Raw genomic sequence first — 27,429 nt, 5'->3', positions numbered from 1 at the left:
TCACTGCCCCTTTCCCCCTCCCAGGGCTGCCGATGGAGGGGGAAGCGGGAAAAGGGACGGCTGCCTCAGGACCCAGCAATTTTAAAGGGCCGAGCAAGCTCCCAGCTCCCACTACTGCTACCACAGAAGCAGCCAGAGCCCCAGCTGGTACGCACTATGCAGCACCGAAGGTCTGGCTGGGTGGGCAGGGTCTGCCCCTCATATTCATATTCAGCAGCTCATTAGCATAATGGCAGTGGCACGAACAGACTTCGAATTGCAGATTGACAGTGAAGGTGGGGACAGCTTTGAAATGAGCGCCCCACTTCAACATTCCTTTACCCCTGCAGAACTAGATCAGAGTAAGGGAATGTCGAAGAGAGGCACTTATTTCGAAGCTGCCCCCATCTTCACCATCAAGCTGCAACTGGAAGGCTGTTCACTCGGATGCCATAATGCTAATGAGGCACTGTATATGCACGTTAGCACCTCATTAGCCAGCTTCAAATTGCCTCATTACCACGGCACCTCTGATGGGAGAATGGTAGTGTAGCAGGAGCGGAAGAAACTTCCACACACGTCATTTAGGGGACTCATTCTAACTATGCCAAAGTGAGAGCAGAGATCGTTGTGAGGGGTCTGCTCTCAAACTCAGGCCAAAAGGGCAACGGGAAATGAGAATGTATTTGTGGCAATAAATTAGTTTAATATCTAGAGGGCAAGGCAGAAAATGGAATATTTTTCAAGCGTCTGATTCCACTTTGCTATTAGTTAAAGATCAGACTCAGTTCTCAGTTACACAGAAGACACTGGGGAGTAACTCCAATGAAGTCACTTGAATTGCTATAGATTTACATGGATTTAATCAAGGGCAGAATCTGGCCCATTTCATGTAAATAGTACTCTCTACGGCATCTAGACATGACCAACCATGAATGAAGAGCTTTATATTCAAACATTGCTCATAAAAGAAACTGATCTTTGCGATTTCATTTTACAAATCACTGATCTGGTAACATCTCTTGAAATTATTGTCTTACCCTTGTCATGATTGTCTCCTCAGTGATTCCTGTACATAAAGCAACTTACCATATCTTTGACCAACAAGTGTCCAGAAGAAAACGCAATCGAGTTGGGGGGCGTGGAGACGGGCAGCATGAAAGCATATGAACATCCGATAGTTCCAGGTATCATTAAATACAAGGGATTTACTTTCAGACGAATCGCCTTGAAAGAACAACATTTTGAAAACACGCTGTAGATTAGGGGCTCAGAGCTAAAGTGGAGAAACCTCCAACAATACGAACAACTATGCGCTATGCCTAGCAGCACTCAGGGCTCTGTGCTTTACAACAGCATGTCCTGCTGTTCTATTACTAATAACGTTTAAAAACTATCTTTATGCAGCATTCATGTTGTGCAGCAACTACTTGCACTCCAAGTAGCTTGTTTCCAAGTAGCCACAAGCACTAAGCAGGTCTTGTAAACCACCTATGAAGTTCACAAGTGAACTACCAGTTTCAGATGGGGAAACAGAGGCACTGAGCTGTGAAGTGGCTTGCCCAGAGTCATATAGCAGGTCAGTGTCAGAGCCTAAAATGGACAGCAGGAATTCTGGCTCCCCAGTTGCCTGTTCTAACCACCTAACCATGCAATATGCAGCTCTGCAGGCACAACATCTGCAAAACTATAGTTTGACTAAATTCTGGGGCCTGGTTACGTGGCCTAAATGAGCATACAGACCCTGTGAGGCTGAGCCAGCCAGGGTTAAGCAATCAGCAGGATGAATGAGCCAAAATCATCCTTAAGGATGTATCAGAAGAGTAATGAAATGCCATACAGGTCCATTCCTTATGGGCAGTTAGCACAGCCACATTCAACAGACTAGAGTCCTTGAAATGTCAGCCTGCCTTGACAGAGAATCAGGAATAGAACCTAGATGAATTTGCTATGTTCAGGCATGACATGTAAGGGAAGGCAAGGGGGCACGTGACCCCCAACTGCCATGGATGAGAGGGGGTGAGAAGCAGCCCAGGGTACCAGCAGAGAGGGAAGCCTGGCACCTGCAGCAACAGTTGGGAAGTGGAGCAACACAGCCCTGCTTCACCAGCTGCTGGACACATTGCCTGGGGGAGGCCCAGGACCACTCGCTCCACCCTGCACTCACAGGTAGGAAGCAGAGTGATGCCGCTGGGGGCATGGAGCAGGCTGTGGGCACATCACTCCTCTTCCTCAGCCCCCAGTGCTGCCATAAATGCAGGTGGGGAGCGGTGACCCTTGCTGCTGGCAAAAGGCCCCTGCTAGTCTTCCAAGCAACATCACAGGGGAGGGCTAGAGGGAAGGGGTAAGGGCAGAGCAACGCTGGGGAAGAGGCGGAGCAGGAGCCGGGCAGGACAGTGTGGTTGCCTCAGCCCTCCCTCGGGCTAGAGGTGGTCTGGGGAGGAGTCACATGGTGGGGACACTCACAGGGCTGGTGCAACCCGTGTCATTCCTCACTCGTCATCCCTGTCTGTGTTTTTCTATATCTAGTTAGAAGTGTAACAATCTTAACAAGTTTAGCTTGCAGATGCCAGAATTCTGTTCTTGTCTCTAGTGATCCACTTTGGTATTCTACTGACTCAAGGTCATAAGGGGATATTTTCACTTAGCTGAGCCTTATAGGCTAGAGAAGCCTCTGTCGACAGAAGTGACTGGCAGAAGGGATTTCCCAGCAAAACTTCTGCTGACAGATCACATCTACACATAAAAGCAACTCGAAAAAGCAATCTGCTCCGTCGACAGAGAGCAGCCAGACTGCCTGGCCCTCTCTTGACAGCACAGCAGACCGGAAGCTCTGCAAACAGGGCAGCCAAGGGAATGGAAGCCCTGTCTGTTGTCAAAAGGGGCCCCGGCACATCTATACGGCTGTTTTGTCAACAGAAAACTGTCGGCAAAGGCGTTATAGCTGAATGGGGAGAGGTGTAATGAGCTGATGGATGTGCTGGGTTTTGTCGACAAACCGTGAACAAAGCCCTTTTTGTGTGTAGACACGCCACAGGTTGTTCTGATAAAAGCCCGGTTTTGCTGGAAAAACCCTCTCATGTAGACGTAGCCATTGTGTAATAATATTATTGTTTGATTTATCCTTGAAATTTGTAGTAAACCTCGTGTGTGCTATTTGATAGCTGATTGTCCTATGCTAATGAGTGCAATTAGTTACCAGCGCATGCCTAGAAATGAGGGATTAGCTTCAAAACAGCAATACACATTACCTATTCTTCAGCCAAGGAAACCCACTTGTGACCATAGCTTGATATAAAGCACATTTTGCACCTGACACTTGCTATCTCAGATCTGCATAAACTTTGCCAAGGAATGTCTAAGCCTATAAGACTGAGGTCTCCAGGTATACTCTGGATTAATCCTGCACTTTTCATGGAAGATCTTGAACAATCTGCACATGGACCCATAGCCTTTTAAAAGGATTCTAGAAGGCCGTTTACAAATCAGAAGCCTTACCATCTCTGCTATGAAATTCACCTAAATATTTTATTCTTGTCTGAACATATGATCCTTTAAACATGACAACTCTCTGTCTTTTTTATTTATTTATTTATGCCACATGCGAGTCCACAACCGATGAGCCTGTGCAAGCTCAAGACATCATCGTTGGACACGACAGACTACCAACTACTACTTAATCTTATTAATAAGGATTGTCTGTAAGCCCGTTTTTGGGTGAGATCTGAAATATTCATGAACCTGGTGGGGAATGTCTCTTGGTAGCATGGTAGAACTTTATACATGGTGAATAAGATTTTTAGTAATCCTCAGTATGCACTTGAACCTCCGTATTCCAGGTGTGTGATTACTTGAACCAATGTAATCTGGGGACAGATGTGATACAGAGGAGGAAGCAGCTCTGTGGGACACACAATGAGCCGAGCTGCTTCCCCTCAGGATTTGCGCCACTGCTCCCAGTTTGCTGTTTGTGGGGAACACAGTGACAAAGGAACAGGATCCAATTAGAGGTTTTGATTAATCAAAACCTGTCTGGCCCACTCCCAGACTTACCGGCTGACTATTCTGCCTTAGGCCTTGTCTCCACTACGCGGTGAATTGATGAGGCAGCAATTGACCCAGTGGCTTTCAATTTATCGTGTCTACTGTAGAAACGATAAGTCGATCTCAGAGCTTGTTCCCATCAATGCTCGTAGTTCACCAAAACAAGACGAGTACCAGCACAGTAGCCATAGTGACAGAATAGCAGCCACGGTCAATCTTACCACATGCAAGACCCTGTTGTAGGTATGTCAACTTCAGCTACGCTGTCTGTGTAGCTGAAGTAGATCAACGGGGCCAGTAAGTGTTGACAAGGCCTAAGTATTATGTGCTGAGCTCCTGTGGCGTGTTCACCTCCTAGAGAACACAGGACTTAGAGCTTAGGGTAAGGTAGGCACAAAGGAGACCTTTTGTCATGTTCATCTCCTTGTTTTCTTATGCTAGGCTTTCTTTCTGCTGTTCTGAAACCACCGTCTGGCACGATAGCCACCACAGGGCATAAGCTCCCATACAGTCAGGCCTGTTGCGTCAGCCCAGTTGGTACACAGGGTACAGAGGGCCTGGTCTGATAATGGGAGCCAGGATTCCATCCCAGACAAGACAAAGGCGCAAGGCCTAACACCCAAGGGGGTCTCTGAAAAAGACCGTAGAGGGGTCACAGCTGACCCCATTATGATGACCTCTCTTACCAGCTCTGCCAGGATAGGCAGGAAGATTATAATTGTGGCTGTGTTGCTGGCAAACTCTGTGAATAAGGCGATCACTATTGTGGTAAGCACAACAGCTACTGCTGGTGGCACACTCTCCAGGGGATGCAGGTGGCCTCCGATCCAAACAGACAAGCCTGACTCCTGAAGCAGGAAGGAAGGACAGAAGGTGTTATATTTGGTTTCCTGCATTTCCATGCAAAACTCAGATCATTCCACGGACATGTAAACTACATATTAAACAGGGATCACTTCATGCACCACCTTCTGAAATGCAGACATATGATGGAGGTGCATATTATAGCACTTAGACGTCAGGTACAGTCATTCAATATCCTAACTGCCATGGACTGCAGGTGCAAAATTGTAGGAGCAAAATCATAGGCCAATCTGATATATAGGGGCACAGCACAGAATGACAGTAAGATAATATCGATGATGTGCCTCACTCCAAAAATTACCTCACATCCTTTTGCCATGGCAAATCCTCCACCGAGCAGCAAGATAATGTTCCAGGGTACAGTCTCTTGGGCCCTTCTCCAAGATAGCAAGGGTGCATTCTCAGCATGTGATGCTAAACAAGGGTAGATCCCAACCAAGCACATGCACACAGATTAACAAATAGCTTGTCACCTGATAAAATACGTGCATTACTCACTGGTGTCAAAGTTAGCATATGATCCATTAATAACAAACCACTTAATATTTCCATTTCAATCACATGGGCAGCAAAAAAGTTCTGACAGTCAAGGTTTTCTTGGGCTTTTTCTCAGCTGTATTTTTTTTAACATAAAGGACGATTTCCTCTGAGTGTTAGTCATAAATATTCTTCTCTTTGACATCTGACAGATCATGTCAGGAAGAAATTTTCTGACATTTGTAATTGTGTGGACAAGTTTGTCACCATGTTAATTTGTCAGCTCAAAGTGGTACGAATCTTTTAGCTAGGAAATCTCTCTCTCTCTCTCTCTCTCTCACTCACACACACACACACACACACACACACACACACACACAGAGAGAGAGAGAGAGAGAGAGAGAGAGAGAGAGAGAGAGGCTGTTTCTACATAGGCCACTTCCGAAGCATGCTAATACACGGAGCAAAAGATGCTAATACGGTGCAGATGCAAATTCCCTGCGCCTCTTTAGCATAACGTCTTGTGATTTGGAGTCCGGAAGACCGTTCTTCCGGACTCTAAATGGCATGTAGAAGCGTGGCCCCGGGGTGGGTCTTCCGGAAGGAAGTCCTTCTTCCGGAGGCCCCTTCTTCCTGAATATTTTTGGGAAGAAGGGGCCTCCGGAAGGAGGACTTCCTTCTGGAAGCCCCCCCGGGGGCTGCGCTTCAACAAGGCATTTTGGAGTCCAGAAGAACGGTCTTCCAGACTCCAAATCACGTGACATTATGCTAATGAGGCACAGGGAATTTGCATCCGCGCCTCATTAGCATCTTTTGCTCCATGTATTAACATGCCACTTCCAAAGGAAGTGGCCTGTGTAGAAACAGCCACACAGTCCAGAAAGTCACTTCTGAATAAGAACTCAATTATTCTCACATATGGAAAGGTAAACTAGGAGATCTGCCACGTTCTGTCAAATAAGGACACCCACTTTCTCCCAATGGGGGTCTGGAGGAACAAGCTGCCAGGAGTCTGAAAGCAAAAACCAATTTGCATGAAATGAATTAATGGCAGTTGCTTTTGTTTTGTAACAGTAGGCCAGAGCAAGGGCTGCTTTGCTCTGAGCTGAGACCCAGGGTCTCCACAAGCTGCACCTCCACATTAAGATGAAAGTGGCCGTAGCCATACGCGTAAATATTCTATAAGTGACTGAGGCACTTAGGAACCTAAGTCTCATTGACAGGCAATGAGACATAGGTGCTTTTCATACTTACTGAAAGAGTACTCTGCCTTAGGCCTTGTCTCCACTATGCCATGAATTGATGCAGCAGCGATTGATCCACCAGCTGTTGATTTATTGTGCCTAGTGTAGACATGATAAATCTACCTCCAAGCTTGCTCCTGTCAACAGTGGTACGTCACCAAAACAAAAGGAGTACTGGCACTGATGGAATAGCTACGACCCGCAAGACACCTCTGTAGTTATGTCAACTCCAGCTACACTATTTGTGTAGCTGAAGAAGATCAGTGGGGCTGATAAGTGTAGACAAGGCCTAAGTATTATGTGCTGAGCTCCTGCAGTGTGCTCACCTCATAGGAAACACAGAAGAAGGGAACAGGGTCCCTACACTCCCTATTCCTAAGGACATACAACCTACCTTTTAAGTCAAACCACCATTTATAGGATGGTCTTTGTGAAGGGAAAAAGAACAGCACAGTCACAACAGCAATTCCAGTCACCGCATCTGTGACAAACCTGTCCAGGAGGAGCAGAAACACTTGTAAGCGACAAAAGCCTAGAGATTTGCAAAGTATACACAAATTGGGATTTACCAAAGAAGATTAGGATTCTGCATCAAACACACATGTTGTTCATGATACATTTTCTAAATTTCCCTCTGAGCTACATTTCTCAGACTGGCTGGGACTCCCTTAGAAAACTGCCCAGAGACCCTGAAAACAGAAAAACCCAGACTTAAAAAAAACCAGGGGGGAGAGACGGTGGCAGTGGTGGTGCTGGCAGTCTCACAGCTGAATCCCTCTCCATCTGTTAGAGTTTGCAAGAAGAATACTGATTACGGAGGTGTGGGAAGATTGCCTAAGCTGGTTGCAGGGGAGTAGGAAAATCAGACCACAGTGGCCTATTTTGATTAGGATCTCAGTCAAATGTGCTGCTTCTAAAGCAAAGAGCATGACGTAAAGGCTCTAGGCCCCAATTCAACAAAGAATTGAAGCTTTAACTTTAAGTAACTGTTAAGAAACAAACTAATCTGTGAAGTATGTACTTGATTCCTGTTAAAGCCAAGCACGTGGTGAAGTGCTTTGCTGAATATGGAGAGCGTGCTGAACTGGGTCCCTCGAGAAACAGAACTACACTCTTTTCTGTGCAGGAACAACTCACTCTTGCTCTGGAAGTATTATTATTTCTTCTATTGTTCTTTTCCACTCTCTTTGCATACGAAAAGTCTGGTTGGCACAATGGAGGCAAATTTGCAAAGCAGAGAAAAAAGCACTAAGGGGTGAAGTGCTGGCTGCAGCCTTTATCAGCCCAGGCCTGCACTGAAATCAATGGCTAGCCCAAAGACTTTCAGACTTGGCCCTAAATGTATCAACAGACAACGTTCCCAGAGCTCAGGCCATAGGCCTGTCATGAAATAGGTGTTAATATTTTTAAGGCCAACATTCCACCAGACTGCCACTAGTTGAAAACATAAACCTTTAAAATGGTTCTACAGAGATACATGAGGTTCAGCTCCATTTAGTTCATGAAACCTGGGCAACAGTATAAATAAGGACACTAGAAACACAGGTATCTCAAAAGCCGGGAAATCCACTTGAAAAAAACAAACAAACATTACGAGAGATTGAAAATAGAAACTTACCCGGGTCTGAATAAACTTGCCCAACCTGTGATGAATTTTGGGTCCCGGGAGAACAGCAGGATTGCAAACAAGCAGAAGAAGAAGAGAACTGCCTGTTCTGCAAACCTAAAGTGTAAGGAGATGCAATTAAAAAACAGTCATGTTAATGAAGTAAACATAAGTCACCTTTCCTGGCTCACCTTATGCTGCTTGTGATGATTTCACTGCATTTCAAGCCTTAGCTTGGAAAAGAAAATGACACTGAACATCACATATGACACACGAGGACTCTCCCTCTCTACTGTGAATAACATTAATAATAACGCATGGATGATGTGAATAACTGGGAGCTGACGAGGGAGGGGATCTGCCAACTACAGCAACTTCTGCCAATGTTAGTATTTCTACGAAGAACCAGGGGTTAAAATCTTGATCTGAATAAAGTCAGTGGCGCAACTCTCCTTGACTTCAATGGAGCTAGAATTTGATAAAGACAAGTCCACAAAATGTTGCCTTAAAATCTCTCCAAGAGGCAAGGAGGGAGCTATAGTGAGAAGAAATCACTCGGATTGAATTTAAGCTAATCAAATTGGTAGCTCACAGCTTAATGGCCTTCTCCGCTCCTAAAACTCAAAGTGGGACTTTGATTCTTACAATGACATTTTGCAGGCTGGTCCATAATGTACTGGGAGGAGAAAATAAACCAATTTCTTTCATTTAGCGCACACAAGCGTAATAATGACAATGCAGGTAGCACAGCACAAACAAACATCAGTGAACCTTTGCAATAACTTTGTGAGCAGAGCTGGGAAATCTGTGGGGAGCAAAGAGTAAATTCACTAAATTAAATGCATTTTGGGGGACACAAACTATTACTGAATTCAGGTTGAGTGGTCAGAATTTTTTCCCCAAAAACAGTTAAAAAGGTTCATTTTGAAACAGAACACTGTGGGTGGGTCTAAACCATACGAGTTAGTTTGCATCAAGCTGGTGTGGAAATCCACAGCGCACTAACATGCTACACAGGAACTATCTGCATAGACTAAAGAGCCACAGTGTGTTTGCACCTACTTCTGTGTCAAGATAGTGTAGATCAGCGACCACCAGAGAACCTTTAGCGCACAGAAGCAGAGCTCACATGGACAGTGTATTTACACCTCAGCTTGCTACTTGCCATTAGTCTACACTACCCCTTTGACTTTTTGCATCAGCAACGTTTATCTTTTTTTTTTAAAGGATATGAAACTCCAGAAATTGAACCACCCCTTCCCAAGATCTATTTCAGGTCAAAAAGCATTTTGAAGACAAAACAAAAAGCTGGACAAATGGTTAATTTCATTTCAGGTGATTCTGATCCCAAATAAATTGGATATAGAGGCTGATTACAGCAAGAAAAACCAGCAAAATTCCATTTTGATTTGAAACAAACTGATTTTTTTTTTTAATATTGGCCCATCAGAAACGTCAGCTGTTCTCTCGGCCGTGAGTATGGAACCACTATTTTACAAATGGGGAAACTGAGATGCAGCAAAACAAAGACCTGCATTCTAAAGAAATGTCCACTCATTTTGGTTGCCTGGACTTTTTGGTGTCCCATTCAAAACAGTTTGGGCCACATAGTTGATGCTTCTGCTATACATCATTTTCTAGCATCTCATTCTGTAAGTTTAACCATCTCTGATGCCACACTCTCCAATATGTAACTAGATCATTGGGACTGACTCAAAAAATTGCATTGAAATATCAATACAGAGCTAGTTAAATCAAACCAAAGCCAGAAATGTCAGTTATGCCTGAAACTGGAACCTGGGAAATTGAAAACACCTTGCTCTCTCTTCACTCTGGCTGTGTCTACACTATAACACTCCTGCAAAAGAAGTTCTTCTGGAAGAGATCTTCTGAAAAAACTTCTTTCGAAAGAGCACATCCACACACAAAAAAGCGGATGGAAAGATCAATCTGCTCTTTTGATAGAGAGTTGCCACACAGCCCTTGCTCTTTCGAAAGAACAGATCAAAATATCTGGTGCCATGAGAACAGCTCTTTTGAAAGATGGGCCTGTGGAGCACCTACACATGCTTTTTTTTTGAAAGAATCTTTTGGAAAAGGCATTCTTCCTCATCTGGGAGAGAAAGAGGGCCTCCGGAAAAAGGGATGCATTCTTTCAATTTCAGATCGAAAGAGCACATTGTGTGTGTAGACGCTCTGCGGGGCTTTTTGAAAAAGGCCTAACTTTTCTGAAAAAACTTGCTAGTGTAGACGCAGCCTCTGATTGGTAGATCTCAGAACATTTCACAATAAATAAAATAATCCATCTAATTGTCTGTTCACAAAATGGCCCACAAATAGGTCATAAAATATTTGAATTAAATTCATTAATGGCAGTTTTTAATTAATCTTTTCAGTAGACAATACCTGCTCTACAGATCATTCATAAACAGTTTCCCATGAATATTAAGAATTCATGCAGTACTGGTTAGTCACATAAGTCACATGATAATGTTTCTATTTCCTGATTAGAAGACTTACATTATGTAATTACCACAGCATGAACTGTCATCTGCAATTGGAAATTGACATTTGTGGAACATCTGAGTGACATGTTTATTATCTGAAATTAATCACCTTAGTAAAGCCTGAGCTGCTGAAAATTTGAAGAAAGCAAACTTACTATGGTTACAAATATCAACAAATGGAAATTCACTGACAAATTCTTCAAAAATTCTCACGGTTTCCCTCCCCAGAACTACTGTTTCCAGTTTAGTTGTTTTTTATACCATTTTTGTTCCCTTTTGGTGACTCACTTCATTGGCCCCAGTTTCTGATAATCCTCCTTTATGACCACTCGGGCTCGGGCTTCTGCATCGGCTCTTATTTCTGATTTTTTCTTTCTGCAACGCCTACCAACATGGTAATAAAAACAACACTCAGTTTTGCAGTTTCAAACATTGATGTGCATTTTTACTGTTCTGCACCCACCTATCCAGGGCATACACAGAGTTGTTGCGGGGAAGGTGCAGGAAGAGAAAGGATACTTCACAGACATTAAGATTTAAGAAAACCAATATCATATGGATCCATTTCACAGTATACAGGTTGAAGCTCTCTCATCCAGCACCTTCAGGAACTGACCAGTGCTGAATGAGAGAATTTCCCAGACCATGGAAGGCCAGTGTTGTCTAGCAGCATTACCAACACTTCCACTGCTTACTGGGCTCTTAGAAGACATTTAAGGGTAAATCACAGCCAAATAACAGCACAGAACACTGAGAGCCAGGACTGATGGCTTGAAACAAACTTTATGGGACCACAGGAAACTTGGTCACACCCATGGTAAGTGGTCATCCATCTAACTAAAATCATGACAGATTATGTATTTTGCTGGACAAAAGAAAGAGCTCCAGATAAGAGAATTTCAACCTATAGTGAATACTTCCTGTCTCTCAAATAGACTTCCCACCTCTAAGGCTGTGTCTAGACTATCCCTGAACTTCGAAGGGGGCATGATAATCAAGGTGTCAGGAGATTACAAATGCAGAGCTGTGGTGCACATGCGCACTTCATTAGTCAAAATCTCCCCCGTGGCAACTTCAAAGTGCCGGCTTGAGTGCAGCCGCAGGTCAGCCACAGGTAGTCTGAAGTGCCCATGCTCCTCCGAAGTCCCTTTGTTCCAAGGCATCGTTCAATCTGCGTAGACTATGGATCGCGCCCTTCATGACTCCATTGAAGATCGTCATTTGCAGCATTGACTGTGACTGTGGAGGCCCACAAGAGAGTGACAGTCCTTGCTACATCTGCTGCATATGTAGTGCACATCTGGCAGGTCCTTGCTGTCCTTTCTATACGGGCTCGCTTCTCCTCTGCCAGCTGTCTGATCTTCATCTCACCCTTCTGAAGGCCCTTGTGTAGTTCTTCCCTCCAGCTGCTGCGGTCCTCTGCCAGCTCTTCTCGACTATCTGGGTCGATGTCTACCTCCTTGAGATCCCTCTTACAGGTGTCTTTGTAGCGCAACTGGGGGCGTCCAGGAGGTCTTTTGCCAGAGGCTAGCTCACCGTACAGGATGTCTTTTGGGATCCTTCCATCATTCATCCTGTGGGTGTGGCCAAGCCAGCAGAGCCCCCACTGCCTGAGGAAGGTATGCATTGTTGGAATTCCAGCTTGCTCGAGGACAGCGTTGTTGGGCACTCTGTCCTTCCATGATATCCCAAGAATGTGCCTGAGGCAGCGCAAGTGGAAGACATTCAGCCTCTTTTTCTGGCGGGCGTACAAGGTCCAAGACTCGCTGCCGTAGAGGAGGGTGCTGAGGATGCAGGCTCTGTAGACTTCCATTTTGGTGTGAGTGTACAGCTTGTTGTTGTTCCACACTCTCTTGCTAAGTCTGTACAGAGTTGTGGCTGCTTTTCCAATCCTCCTGTTTAGCTCAGACTCCAGCGACAGGGTGTCGGTGATGGTGGACCCAAAGTAAGTAGACTCGTGGATGACCTCTAGCGTGTAATTGTCAGTGCTGATTGATGGAGGTTCAGCAACGTCCTGACCAAGTACATTTGTCTTCTCTAGGCTGATGATAAGCCCAAAGTCCTTGCATGCTTTGGAGAACTGATCCAGCAGTTTTTGAAGCTGGCCTTCTGTGTGTGTCAATACAGCATCATCATCTGCGAACAGCACGTCTCTAATGAGCACTTTCCCGCACCTTAGACTTAGCCTTCAGCTTTGCAAGATTAAACAGTTTCCCATCAGATCTTGTGTGCAAAAAGGTGCCCTCTGTTGAGGATCTGAAGGCTGCTTCAGGAGGAGTGCGAAGAAGATCCCAAACAATGTCGGAGCAAGGACGCATCCTTGTTTGACGCCACTCCTTATGCTGAAGGCATCTGATGATGTGCCGTCATATTGGATGGCTCCTCTCGTGTCTTCGTGGAAAGACTAGATCATCTGGAGTAGCCGTGGTGGACAGCCTATCTTGTGGAGCAATTTAAACAGTCCATCCCTACTGACCGAGTCAAAAGCCTTGGTCAGGTCGATGAAAGTGACGTAGAATGGTTCCTCTGCTCCCTGCATTTCTCCTGCAGCTGCCTCAGGGAGAAGATCATGTGAATGGTAGCTCTCTCAGCACGGAATCCACACTGGGATTCAGGATACACCCTCTCAGAGAGCTTCTGGAGTCTGCTAAGGGTGACACAAACGAACAATTTACCAAGAAGTAAATTTACCAAGAAGAACAATTTACCAAGAAGTGGGTCTGTCCCACAAAAGCTTACCTAATAAACTATTTTGCTAGTCTTTAAAGTGCTACTTGACTGCTTTTTGTTTTGAACAATTTACCAGTGATACTTAGAAGGGAGATTCCATGGTAAATGTTGCGGTCACTTCTGTCTCCTTTGTTCTTATACAAGGTTACACTGTTGGCGTCCTGCATATCCCGTGGAACTTCACCCTCCCTCCAGCACAGGCACAGCAGCTCATGTAGGGGTTCCAGGAGTGTGTCCAAGGCACATTTGATTACCTCTGGTGGTACCATCCTGGCCAGGGGCCTTTCCTACCGCAGTGCTGTCAATAGCTTTCTTCAGTTCGACCAGTTGGTTCCTGGTCCAGCTCGTCCATGACTGACAGGAGCTCGACAGCGTTGAGGGCTGTATCAACCACAGTGTTCTCGCATGAGTACAGTTCGGAGTAGTGCTCGACCCATCGCTCCATCTGAGTTGAGTGGTGGGTGAGGACCAATGCTTCCAGCCACCTGAAAAGGCGCAGCTGCCGGAGAGTCAAAGGTACTACCTCTACCCCAGACACCCCATATAACCACTTTACTCCGCAAAAATCTACCCCGAATGTCTTCTAAGAACCCAGTAAGCTGTGGAAGTGTTGGTAATGCTCCTAGAAAACATTGACCTCCCATGGTCTGGCAAATTCTCTCATTCAAATTTTGAGGAGTAAAGGGACTACAAAGGAGCGTAAGCACTCTGAAGTACTCACAGCTGACCTGCGGCTACTCACAAGCCGGCACTTGTTTCACACTTCAAAGTTGCCGCAGGGGGGATTCTGACTAATGAAGGGCTGCATATGCCCCACAGCACTTCATTAGTAATCTCCTGACCCGCTAATTACCATGCCCCCTTCAAAGTTGGGGGCTAGTCTAGACACAGCCTTAGAGAAGCTATATATAATGCCACAACTAATATTCATAGCACTCTTTACCCACACTGAGTCACACCTTACCTGGCATATAAACCTGTAAACATCAGTGGAGCTGCTCATGTAATAATTACTCAGCGTGAGTAAAGGGAACAAAACCTGGCCCTTCACGTGTTAGGCAGTGGATATTATAGCTTTCTAGTCCCATCCTCTCGTGACAAGACAAAAATGTGCTGGCAAAATCTGTGTGAACACTCATTTATGGGTACAAAGGGATGTTAATGGACCCAACTGTCCAAGTGGCATGCACAAATGGGGTGAGGGACATATAAAGAAATAAAGACTCTAGTTCCGAGTGGGCACTTTTTCTGGTGGCACTAATTACCAACAGAAAAGCTCTGCTGCTTCCTAGAAACAGTGGGGTTGAATTCTCTTTGGGCTTGTCTACACTACCACCCTCCTTCGAAGGGAGGATGGTAAGTAGGGTGTTGGGAGTTTAGAAAGGAAGTGCTGCGCTGCATACACTGCACTCTGTTAAGCAAATCCCCCCTGGCGGCAACCGGCTTGCGTCTGGCTGCGGCTCACCCACCGGTACTTCGAAGTGCCGGGGCAACTTTGAGGAGTAAAGGGACTTTGAAGTTGCTCCGGCACTTCAAAGTACTGGTGGGTGAGCCATGGCTAGACGCGAGCCAGTACTTCCAAGTTTTAAACGTCGAAGCTGCCGCAGAGGGGAATTTGCTTAATGAAGTACTGAGTATGCCGCGCAGCACTTCATTAGTAACCTCCCAACGCCCTAATTACCATCCTTCCTTCAAAGGAGGGTGGTAGTGTAGACACAGCCTCTAGGTTCTGAGTATATAAATTTCATTGGTGTTCTGGGTAGGGAACAAGGGGTGTCCCTTGAGGGTAGAACAGACTATTCTTGCTCAGGGCAAGTTTAAAGGATACAGTGGTAAAAGCAGAGGAAGCCACAGGAGCCTTATCTACACTACAGTACATACCGCCATATGAAGAAAGATAAAAAGACAGTGCCTTTTCAGCTTAGAAAAGAGGAGACTAAAGGGGGATATGATAGAACTCTATAAAATCAAGACAGGTATAGCAAAAATGAATAAGGAAAAGTTATTTACTTGTTCCCATAATATAAGAACTAGGGGTCACCAAATGAAATTAATGGGTAGCAGGTTTAAAACGAACAAAAGGACGTTTCTCTTCAAGCAGCACACAGTAGGCCTGTGGAACTCCTTGCCCGAGGGTGTTCTGAAGACCAGGACTTTAACAGGGTTAAAAAGAGCTAGACATATTCATGGAGGTTGGGTCCAATCAATGGCTATTAGCCAGGATGGGCAGGAATGGTGTCCTTAGCCTCTGCCAGAGGCTAGAAATGGATGACAGGGGGACCACGCAATGACCACCTGTTCTCTTCAATCTCTCTGGGGCACCTGGCATTGGCCCCTGTCAGAAGACAGGATACTGGGCTAGTTGGACCTTTGGTCTGGCCCACTATGGCCATTCTTATGTTCTTCGGGCTCTCGCTGGTGTCATTTTGATTGGTAGTGATATTCCACAGTGTAGACCAGGGTGAGCAAACTTTTTATGCTGGGCCCCACTTTCTGGCCCTACAATTAACTGGGGTTCCCCAACCCATCTAATAAAATCCAAAGCAATGGACATTCCAGTTATGTTCATATATAAAAAAGAAACCTTTCAGCAAGTATAAAAAAATAGGTGTGTAGAATGTCAAAACTTCATGAATCAGTATATAAATGTGAATATACACACATAAAAACAACACCATGTTAACAAATGTTTAATGAGACAGAGAGTGCTTTATATATATAAAAACTCTTTATCTTGATGTTCCAAAAGCCTGTCCCACCCACTCTCCAGCTTGGGGAAAAAACAAAACAAAACAAAATAAAAAAACCAACAGCTCCCTGCTGTTTAAAGAGCCCACTCCCCCCGACCCCCCAGCCCTCCCAGGCAAAGTTAAGCAAAAGAACAAAACAAAAGATCAACATAATTACCCTTTTTTAAAAAACAAAAGCCTGAACTCTCCCGCTAGATCCTCACCCCCACTCAGCTGCCTCTGCTCTCCCACCTTGCTTAGGCTAGGAAACCAGCAATGATTCCAGTGCTCCCAGGGGATGGTGGCCCCCTAGGAGCTGGAAGGCTGGCAGCATAGGTTAGCCTTGCCCACAGAGGCTGTGGCGAGGCTACAGAGGCCCCAGCGGGTTGAGGGGAACCAGAAAGGAGGCCAGCAGACAGAGGCAGGCAGGAAGCGCTGCACAGGGCCACGCTGCTCAGCTGACAAGGGCTGCGGTGAGGCAGTGGTGCACCTGTGATCACAAAGACTGCTCAGAATGTAAATGAGAGTGAAATTCTTAGATTTGCAGATTTTATCGCTTCTAGCAGATGACTCTATCAGCCACTTGACTCAGAAGCGAGTGAGGTGGGAAATAAGGCTCTTCCCTACCCTCCCTCACTTTCACAAACCACCAGCAACTTTCTGAGGGGTCTCTAATTTGTGCAAAGCACTTGTCGATGAAAAACAAGTATGTGAGGGATTTTTAATAATGGGGCTGGCATTTTAATAGGTTTCTCTTCCTTAGCCAGACTAAGCCTTTTGAGCAGGGAACCCTGGGCTTGTATGCAGTCTGACTCTTACACAACATGTGTAAATGCTCATATGACCATTCAGCACCTCATTTGCATAATAGCAGCCACTCACCACATCAGAAGTGCTGCTTTTGAAATGCAAAATAGCCACATGAGTTGTTGCAGAAAGAAAGATACTTTCAAAAGTGCGGCTTCCTTTCAAAGGAACCCCTTCTACACAGCTACTGTGCATTTCCAAAGCAGCACTTTCAATGCAGCGACTGGCTACCATCATGCAAATGAGGCACTGAATAGTCATATTAGCACCTCATTAACATTTTCAATCTGCTGTACTTACATGCCCCTTCCGAAAGGGAGGGGCTGTGTAGATGCAGCCCATGTGTGTCTACGGATGACATGATCTTGGTATTTCCTATTTCACTGAAAAAGCTCCAGAGTAATTTTCTGTCACTGATAAAATTATATACTTGAATAATCCTAATGTGCACCTATTTTTTCCATTTCTTTTTTATCCTGATGTTAAAATCCAATAAACAACTCAAAATCTTCTCTTAGAAATGTTACATGCGGAACGCAGAAAACAGAAATATGTGTTAATTAATAACATGCAGGAAAATGGAAGGGAAAATAGAAGAGAAACTTCAAAATGCTAGTAACTGCTTAACAACTCACCTGATCAAACAGATCAAGTGCAGCAAGTCATGGATGGTGGAGAGAACATTGCAAATACACGGGTTTGGGGTTAGATTTACAATAAAATTGTATTACAAATTAATTATAGATTAACACACTGGAAAAAAAAGTGTTATGAAATCACTGATCTTTAATCCCTGTCCCAAGGTAACCTCTTTGGGGCCACATTTTCAGTCATAAAATGAAACCCTGACTCTACTAAACTCAATGGGAACTTTGCCACGGACTTCAGTGGGGCCAAGATTGGGGAGTTTTGCCATTAACTTCCATAAACAGAAAATCTGAACCTGTAACACTCTTATGTTCACTGCCCACACATGCAAATCACGTTGTGTGTGTAAGTCACGTGACCAACTGCCTAATTCTGGAATGCGTACAGGAGAGGGGTGAGCCCTCTCAGGGAGGCAAAAAATTTCCAAGGGGTGAGGAAAGCACGATCAGGTGCTGGGTCTGAGGCTCATCCACCTAATTATAATGTTGAAATATGTTACTGTTTTACAGATGTGTATTCATACTTATATACACTGATTAATAAAGTTTTTACATTCTATACACTTACTTTTTTTTTTTAAGTGTGAACGTAACAGAAATTTCCGTCAGTTTGGATCACATTAGACAGGTGGGGGCGCTGCTTATTGCAGGGATGAAAAATGGGACCTGACATAAAAAGTTTGCTCAGTCCTGACCTAACTGCCAGATTTGTGCACACAAACACCCATTTGCACCTCCAAAGGACTGTGCATCCAACAATTGCAGGCTCAGATGCACAGGCTAATTAAAGAGAGTTGTAAATTGAGACCTTTGGATGACATTTTCAAAAGCATTTGACATTGGCCTAAATGCTCCCATTGAAATCAACAGTAAAACTCTCCTGGATTTCAATGGGAATGGAGTTAAACCAATGTTGAGCACATTTGAATGTTCCATCTTTTGGGTCAGATCCTCCATTATGGTGAATTGCATAGCTCCATTGACCTCTACTAAGTTCTCCTAATTTACATCATCTAAGGGTGGGCCTTATGTTGAGCCTTTGAAAAAGTAGAAATTATGTAAGAGTTATTTATGAGAGCTGGTGGAGTAATGGCAAGAAAATCACTCACAAAAAATTGTTTTCAGTTTTTTTGTAAACATGTGCATCATCAGTAGTTTCTGGCCAGCTTTACTCATGTGCCATATTTTAACCCAACCACTTCCTGAACAGAATATTAAATAATATTATAATTATGAGCTCTGCATTCATCACTTACAGGGCACTTTCTCTTGTTAGTCATCATGTTGAGTGTACTCAGGTGGGAGCTTCTAACTGAACATAAGTGACATACACCCAGCTTCATATAGAACAAATATGGACTGACTTACTACAACAGGTACAGATGAAAGCTACGTCTAACTAGAGAGTTTGTTGGTGAAATGGCCATTTTGCTGACAAACCCATGGAGCACCCAGATTCTCAAGGATGTTCTGTTGACAGTAAGTCAACAGAACGCCACACTTTTGTTGGCAGTTGTACCTGCTTGCCACGAGGAAGAATGCCTCTGCTGACAGAGCTCTGCTGACAAAAAGCCAGGCTGGACATTCCAGGGGCCTTTTGTCAAAACAAAGGGATTCCGGGATACCTGCAACCCTGTCTGCTGTGCTTCCAGTTGATTGTTTTGCTGATAGAGTGGCCGGGCAGTTCGGCTGCTCTCTGTCAACAGAGCAGATTGCTTTTGTGATCTGCTTTGCAGTCTGGACACAATCTGTCGGCAGAAGTTTTGTCAGAAGATATCTTCTGACAAAAGCTTCTGTCTACAAATCGCTCTAACCTAGACATAGCCAAAACGTCTAAGGACCTGAGCCAGGATTCCCACTAATTTCACTAGGCTTTGGATCAGCACCAGACAAACTGCTTACTTACTTGCAACATAGTGATAATTACATTAAAGCAAACAAATAAAATCAGATACAAAAGTACCTTAGGTTAATTCCCCCGAACAGGAAGCTGATCCATATCCATCCCAGGAAAAGGAAAAGCAGCATTAAAGGAAATGCAAATACAAACCAGGATCCAAAGTTCACCACGTCACACCCTGGAAAATAACTTTAAAAATGGGGAAGTCTGATTACTCTGAGGTGTGAAACACCCTTTAACATGAAACAAAGAGAAACAAACATCTGAAATCATGATCAAAATGTCATGCAAACTCCCCAGCCGTGCAGTTCTTGCATATCAGTCGTGTCCAGCAGCAGTAACTGAGATTGGGACGCTACTGTGCTAGGAATTGTACAAGCATGTACAGGTTGAACCTCACTAAGTGGGCACTCTCTCATCTAGCAACATCTGTAATCCAGCATGATTTTAGTTAGCCAGACGACCACTTATCATGGGTGCGGCCAGGTTTCCCATGGTCCCATAAAGTTTGTTTACAGACACCAGTTCTGGCTCTCAGTGTTCTGTGCTGTTATTTAGCTCTAATTTACCCCAACTGTCTTCTAAGAATCCAGTGAGCAGTGAAAGTGTCGACAATGTTGTTTGACAATATTGACCTCCTGTGGTCTGGCAAATTCTCTCATTTGACACCACTCAGATCCTGAGGGTGCCTGACTAGAGAGGTTCAACCTGTAGTAAGAAACAGTCCCTGCTTCTAACAACTTAAATGGACAGTTTGAAATGACATTTTGAAACAGACATCTTGCAAACGTAGCTCTCCAGATATGCTGGAGTTCCCAAATAATAACAACAGTCAATACCGGAGGGGTAGCTGTGTTAGTCTGGATCTGTAACAGCAACGAAGGGTCCTGTGGCACCTTAGAGACTAACAGAAAAGTTCTGAGCATGAGCTTTCGTGAGCACAGACTCACTTCATCAGATGCTGGTCACGGAAATTACCAGCATTTGATGAAGTGAGTCTGTGCTCACGAAAACTCATGCTCAAAACTTTTCTGTTAGTCTATAAGGTGCCACAGGACCCTTCGTTGCTGTAACAGTCAATATGTAGCACTCAACAGAAATTAGCTAATTAATCTTACTTCATGGGAGAACACACTTTAAGCGAGTCTATCACAAACTTTACAGAAGAGCTCTATCTATACAGAACAAATGCTGTCCATGTCTAGGAGGAACCTTCTAGGTAGAGTACTGCATGGTTGAGAAGTAAGTGCAAGTTTACAGTGGCAACACCGTATCTATTTTTTCAGATAGCGGAGCCTCTTGACTTTTAATAATAACCAAAGCATTTTAAAAAGGACATAAGTATCATCTACATTTGACAATTGGAGAAATTAAGGCACAGACAACTTGTCCAAGTTCACCCAGTGGCAGAGTCTACAGAGTCCTAGTCTGATGTTCTAGCCACTAGGCCACGCTGCCAACCAGGACATAAACAGTGTGCGCCTTGTTTTCCTTTTACTCTTGAGCTATGGTTATACTAGCAAGTTTTGCTGACAAAACCCCAGTTTTGCTGATAAAACTCATGGAGCACGCACACACAAAATGGGATTTGTCTACAGTATCTGGACAAAACAGAGCACTTTCCCTGGCAGTGTTCTGCCTCAAAGCTTTGAGGAATAACGCTGCTGTTGACAGATTCTCTCAACAAAAAAACTGGGCAGATGCTCGGGGGGCAGGGGGGGGCGCTTCTCTCAACAGACAGAGCACCAGGACAATGGGCAGCTCTGTCTGCTGGGTGCCTGTTTTGTTGAGAGAGCAGCCAGGCAGTCCGGCTGCTGTCTCGACAGAGCGGAGCGCTCTTCTAATTGGCTTTTGTGTGTGGCCGCACTCTGTCAACAGAAGTTTCATTGGGAAATCTCTTCCCGCGGTGACTTCTGTTGACAGACCGCCGTAGTGTAACTGTAGCCTTTGAAAGTGCTCACCGTTGCCTTGGTTCATCAAAACACTTGACCATGGAAAGCAAGTCTAAGAGGGGAAAACCGGTCAAGAGACCTGGCAGTTTTTCACAGTTGTTATTATTTGGGCACAAGAGCAAACGATCCTGTTGCATAGGAAATATTGCAAGAGACCATTCTAGCTTAATCTGAAACTAAAAAAAGTCCTATCAAAAGTGGAAACTTGGTCAAATTATGAAGCACGACTCTTAAAAAAAAAATCCGCACAAGCATTTAGTGACAAAATCTGAAAAGCCAGGATACAAAATCGGAGTGATGTGGAAAGTGATCTAGGGGACATAATGGATCACAAGCAAACTACGGACCAACAGTGTAACACTGTTGCCAAAAAGCCAACATCATTCTGAGGTATATCAACAGGAGTGCTGTAAGTAAGACACAAGTCATTCTTTCACTCTACTCTGTGCTGATAAAGCCTCCGCAGGAGTATCGTGTCTACTTCTAGTCACCGCATTTCAGAAAAGATGGGGACAAATTGGAGAATGTCCGGAGAGAGGCAACAAAAATTATTTAAGGTCTAGAAAATGTGGGAGGGAAGATTGAAAAAAAATGGGTTTGTTTAATCTGGAGAAGAGCAAAGGGAGTTGGGGGACATGTAACCATTTTCAAGTACAAAAAAGTTGTTACAAACAGGAGGGTACAAAATTGTTCTTAATCTCCAAGGATAGGACAAGAAGCAATATACTAAATTGCTGAAAGGGAATTTTAGGATGGACATTGGGTTAAAAATCATAACATAGTAAAGCGCTGGCATAAATTGCCTTAGAAAGTTCTCATTTGAGGTTTTTAAGAACAGGTTAGACAAACACCAGTCAGAAAAGGTCTCATTATTATACAGTCCTGCCTTGAATGCAAGGAACTGAATTATATGACCTATGGAGAATCCTTCCAGGCCTACACTTCTCTTATTCTATTTGATCTTGGGCATATCATGACGTTCCTAGAACACATATATAGTGTTTGCAGAGTCAGGACCCATAGCATTAGGTTAACTACACAAGTGTTGTAGCTAAGGTTGAAGGAGCCAATTCCTTTTGAACCTCAACTGTCATTTGCTTTTCTCCAAAACGTGCTTTTGAAGGCAGGAACTTCACAGGCCTGGTCTCAGCCTAAAGGTGAATCTCCTCCAGCAGACGTGTGAGGTCTTTATTTGGCAGGGTTGCCTCTAATAGAAAGTGCAAATGAGATGAGATATCATAAACTGATAGTACTCAGCGGAGTCTGGCCTCCCATACCTCTTTAGTTGTCCTAGAAGGATGAGATTTGGTGCCGTTCCTGTCAGTGTTGCTGTACCTCCAATGCTGGCTGAATAAGGGATTGAAATGAGGAAGCCTTTCCATATTTTTGCCCTATATTCTTCCTCTTTCTTTAAATCCAAGGGAACTTCAATGGCAATTTCCTTCTCCTCCATCAGATCTTTGCTTTAAAACAGTCCAAAAGAGACTCCATTGAAAGCCCTGGTCTAAATATAGGTGCAACCAATTCAGAACCTTGACAAAATGAAAACGCATCTTTCGACAATGAGATTAGCAATATCCCAAGGGACATCTACGGAGAATATTACAGCACACATGGCCTGAGAGACAGCCCCATCATTCAGCCGATGAGTGAGAATCATTCTGCACTGGATGGGCCCTCTGAAGTGCTGAGCACCCTGCCCTCAATAGAGTTGAAGGTGCTCACACCTCCCAGGAGACACTCAGCACCTTGTAAAATCAGGCCCCCAAGAAAACTTAACCAAAAGTCAATGTTCTTCATGTTAAAAAATAAAAAGGGCTTTGATGCTCTCCAGCTACCAAGTAGCAGGAAGAGTCTGTTCTTTGGGAAGATATTTATTCCACACCATTTACATATCAAACCTGAACCTTCAGAGATATGTGAATCTTGGTGAGTTAAACCTGCTGCCTGACACATTTGATGTCCTCCAGAAAGCAATGCAGACACTTCCCCAGCAGCAGGTGTCTCCAATCACATTTTCAAAATGGCCTGAAAATTTGGCCCTGTGCTGTCTTACTGAAGATATTGGAGAAGGGATTCTCTGCTCAAGTTGGGAAATGGAGTAACGGGTAGAATCAAAACAGTTTCAGTGATTGAATTTCACGTTCCTATGGCTGTTTCTCTCTGAGAGGGGATGATTTCCTCACTCAACTCTCCAATGCAAACTTTATAGTTAACTTACTCCTCAGTACTTGGCAGAAACTGCAGCTCTGTTGGTACAGTGTAAAGTTTATTCTGCTGTAAAGAGGCTGAAAGAGAAAGATTAGGACTTTAAAATGGTTTAAAGCATCTAGAAAAACTTTCCCTGACCCAAACACTGAAATGAAAGGGGCTGCCTTTTCCAGACAGAAAGCTTCACGCCTCACCCAGAGTTCTATACCAACAAAGCTCAAGATGGCAGAAGAGGTAAAGCCCACTCCCGCTGATCCCAGGCCATGGCGGAGATGGGAATACAGCTCTCCCGCCATAGCCACCACTACTTCCACAGGATGCCATGTATAACACAACCCCAAAGATCTCAGACGGACTGTGCTGACCCTCACCGTGGCAAACTTAGTACCTCCTGTTTGACTAGGACAAGTTACATCTAATCCTGGGCCTTCTTACACAACACCAGTGCAATGGCTATTTTAATGCAGATTATATCCAGTGTGCAAGTTAACCTCTCCAGGAGCTGGCCTGTACGGTCTAGTAAAATGCAGTTCATTTTTAGGACTCAAAATAATTTTATCAGAATATTTAAAAACTGTTTGGCCCTGAATTACATCAAAATTGTCCCTGTCCCAACACTTCTTTCCCCCAAAGGATGAGCCTTTAGGACAGATCTACACTAGGGGCAAAGTCCAACAAAGTTACGCAACTCCAGCTACGTGAACAGCACAGCTGGAGTTGACATAACTTAGTTCGACTTACCGGCAAATTTCTCCCATTGACTTCCCTTCCTCCTTGTTATCCCATGGAGTACCAGGGGTTGATGGGAGTGCAATCAGTGGTTGATTTAGTGTGTCCCGACTAGACCTACTCAACTGACCCCCAAGAGATTGATTTCCAGAGAGTCAGTCTACCGGTAAATGTAGACAACCCCTTAGATGGAGAAATTTTAGCCCTATGTATGAAGGCAGTCCATAGCCCAAGCACCACTTTGCTCCACCTCCAACCCCATTTTGAAGCCTAGCATAAGACACAGTGGTGATTAAGCGTTATCCCAGCTGTTCTTCATGTGGCTAAAAGAGCATGGCAAGTATTTAGAGCCCATCAGCCCCCTGAAAACCACACATTCCAAGGCTGGGCACTCTCAAAGTATAACCTAATCCTCCCAAGGCAAACGCCAGACCACAAGCCCAGACAGAGCACAGGTGAACTTCAGAGCTGAGTAGCCACTTCTGCATGCAGTACTCAGTGAAATGGCACATTTGGGGCAACGCTTTTATAAAACTCTATTCTCCAGATTTTTACTTTGGTCTCACGGACCAGGTGAATTTTATGAGCTTTAAGCCAAAATCACAGTCCTCTGTTATATTTCACATTTGCTGTTATTGCTACCATCCCTGGCCACCTTATTGTCCACTTTAGGATTCAAGAGGCCTGGGACTAGGGTTACTAAGGATCAAAATGCTCTCCGGAGCCCCATGGGCAAGGACTCAGTTCTACTGGGTTGTGAGCTCAATCCTTGAGGGGGCCTGTCAAGGATCTAGGGCAGGTTAGATTAAATGAAAAAGAAAAAAAAAATCTGTCATGGATGGTGCTTGGTCATGCCATGAGTGCAGGGGACTGCACTTGATGACCTCTCAAGGTCCCTTCCAGTTCTATGAGATATGTCTAGGTATGTATTTTTCCCCTAGCTTTCCTGGCACAGATTTCATGCACATGCACTGCCTTCTCCTTCCACAAGATAATGTAATGAACTATGGGGAGAGGACAGAGTGGTCAAAGTCTTTGGACCTGTTTACTGGCACATGGAAGAGAACGAGTGCAGTGAACCAGGGAACCCAAGGAAGCAATGGTAAGCAGATGTAATTAAAAGGAAGAATATTAACCCATTGGCAACTGGGGACATTCTCTCCCTCTATGGGCAAATGTCAGCTCTTGCCCCTAGAGGGCCAGCCCAAGGTCTATGCACCATTTAAATTGTAATTAAGCCTTGTGCTGGCCTTTTAAACTAGAGTGCAGGCTTGCAGACTGGGGATGGGGGAGAGCTGCGCAGAGGCCCAGCATTTCAAAAGGGCCAGGAGTGCCAGGGACCATTGCTATTTCAGCTGCAGCTCTGCATGCCTGGGGAAGTGGGAAGAAGGGCCAGCACTGCAGTCTGAGCGGCACTAAGGGCTGACTGCCTAGGCCCTGGCCCTTCCGCCCTTCGCCCTGTCCCTTCCAGCGCCTGGAGCCAGGCCAGCCTCCCATCTTTCCCTGGGGCCTACAGTGACTGCTGGCCCTGCTGCTAAAGTGTAAATTTCATTCTGTCTGTATTAGATATTTTCCACCTCTTTCACACTGGGCCCCTCCCTGTTAGCTCTTCCTGAATAGCAATAGGGAACGGGCTCTCAGAGAGAGGGTGCGTCTACACTAGCCGGCTATTTCGAAGTAGCTGGCGCAACGTCGAAATAGCACGTGTCGCATCTACAGACACCGGGCACTATTTCGACGTTGAAATCGATGTTAGGCAGCGAGATGTCAAAATCGCTATTCCTATCCGGAGATGGGAATAGCGCCCTACTTCAACGTTGAACATCGAAGTAGGGCGTGTGTAGACAATCTGCGTCCCGCTACATTGAAATAGCAGGGTACTCCATGGCGGCCATCAGCTGAGGGGTTGAGAGACGCTCTGTCCAGCCCCTGCAGGGCTCTATGGTCACCGCGTGCAGCAGCCCTTAGCCCAGGGCCTCTGGCAGCTGCTGCTGCTGCAGCTGGGGGTCCATGCTGTGTGCACAGGGTCTGCAACCGGTTGTCAGCTCTGTGGACCTCGTGCTGTGCAGGCCGAGTGTGTCTGGGAGGGGCCCTTTAAGGGAGTGGCTTGATCTTGCCCCAGAAGGGCTAGTCCAGCCTGTGACCCCGTCTGCAGGCTTTGCTGGCCCCTTATTTCAACGGACAGCGCTTGTGTGTGTGGACGCTCCGCATTTCCTTCCAGGGCGGCTCCTTTCGACGTTCCCGGTCGCTACTTCGACATTGAACGTCGATGGCACCAGCCCCGGAGAACGTGTAGACGATATGCGTCAAAGTAGTCTATTTCGATGTTCTTACTTTGAAATAGGATACTTCGATGTAGTGTGCTAGTGTAGACGTAACCAGAGAGAACAAAAAGCAACCCTGCCTGATAGCCACATTCCCAGGGATTGATGAAGTTGTGAGTTATGCAGGTTGTCTCAAACAGGTGCCAATAAACCCTTCATTCAGAGCTGCACTATTGCATAATCTGTACAGGCTACGTACATACTTTCCAGCAGGACTTCTCTAGATAAAGTTTACCTTTACCACTACTTGTACTGGAGCATTATTTGATTCCCTTGGCAAGTAAAGATAACCTGACTAAATAACATGACCCCAATGTTTCAGGCATGACCGAAGAAGGTCATCACTACCAATGTTTAGGATTGTTTCCATCCCTAAATATGCAACATTCTGAGGGCTTGTATCTCACAGTCTGACAGGGGAATAAAAAAAGGAAGGGAGGAACTATGAATCTGTAATTTTCTAATGATATGAAGCTTCCATTCCTAACCCTATTGGGCCACAGGATATGCTCCAGGGCTGAACGTTTCCCAGCCCACCTTGTGTGATTCTGGAGAACAAATTCTGCATTCATGGGGAAAGGAGGAATTTTTTTTTTTAAATAGCTGTATAATGCCACTCAGAGGAATGAAATGTTGGTGAAGATGGGTTAGCAGGCAGAGGGATGTGAGGTGGTCAAAG

General features: G+C 44.9%; 1 protein-coding gene across 6 annotated transcripts in view; it reads right to left on the bottom strand.

The window, feature by feature from the left end:
- The window catches only part of SLC13A3 (solute carrier family 13 member 3), a 48,378-nt gene that overhangs the window by 2,803 nt on the left and 18,146 nt on the right, over positions 1 to 27,429 (bottom strand). For 5 of the 6 annotated variants that reach the window (XM_075011332.1, XM_075011327.1, XM_075011326.1 and 2 more), the window contains 9 exons: positions 23,708 to 23,774; positions 22,764 to 22,949; positions 19,598 to 19,723; positions 11,010 to 11,105; positions 8,227 to 8,331; positions 7,003 to 7,100; positions 5,189 to 5,301; positions 4,710 to 4,871; positions 1,069 to 1,206 (listed from right to left, as the gene is read on the bottom strand). In XM_075011332.1, coding sequence (XP_074867433.1) covers positions 1,069 to 1,206; positions 4,710 to 4,871; positions 5,189 to 5,301; positions 7,003 to 7,100; positions 8,227 to 8,331; positions 11,010 to 11,105; positions 19,598 to 19,723; positions 22,764 to 22,949; positions 23,708 to 23,774 — 1,091 coding nt within the window. The remainder of the gene's footprint in view (positions 1 to 1,068; positions 1,207 to 4,709; positions 4,872 to 5,188; positions 5,302 to 7,002; positions 7,101 to 8,226; positions 8,332 to 11,009; positions 11,106 to 19,597; positions 19,724 to 22,763; positions 22,950 to 23,707; positions 23,775 to 27,429) is intronic. The other variant, XM_075011333.1, reaches the window with a different exon arrangement.

Source organism: Carettochelys insculpta, chromosome 17 (genome assembly GCF_033958435.1).
Source record: "Carettochelys insculpta isolate YL-2023 chromosome 17, ASM3395843v1, whole genome shotgun sequence".
Lineage (NCBI taxonomy): Eukaryota > Metazoa > Chordata > Testudines > Carettochelyidae > Carettochelys > Carettochelys insculpta.
Note: the sequence above shows the minus strand (reverse complement) of the source record. Positions and strands in the feature narration are given on the sequence as shown.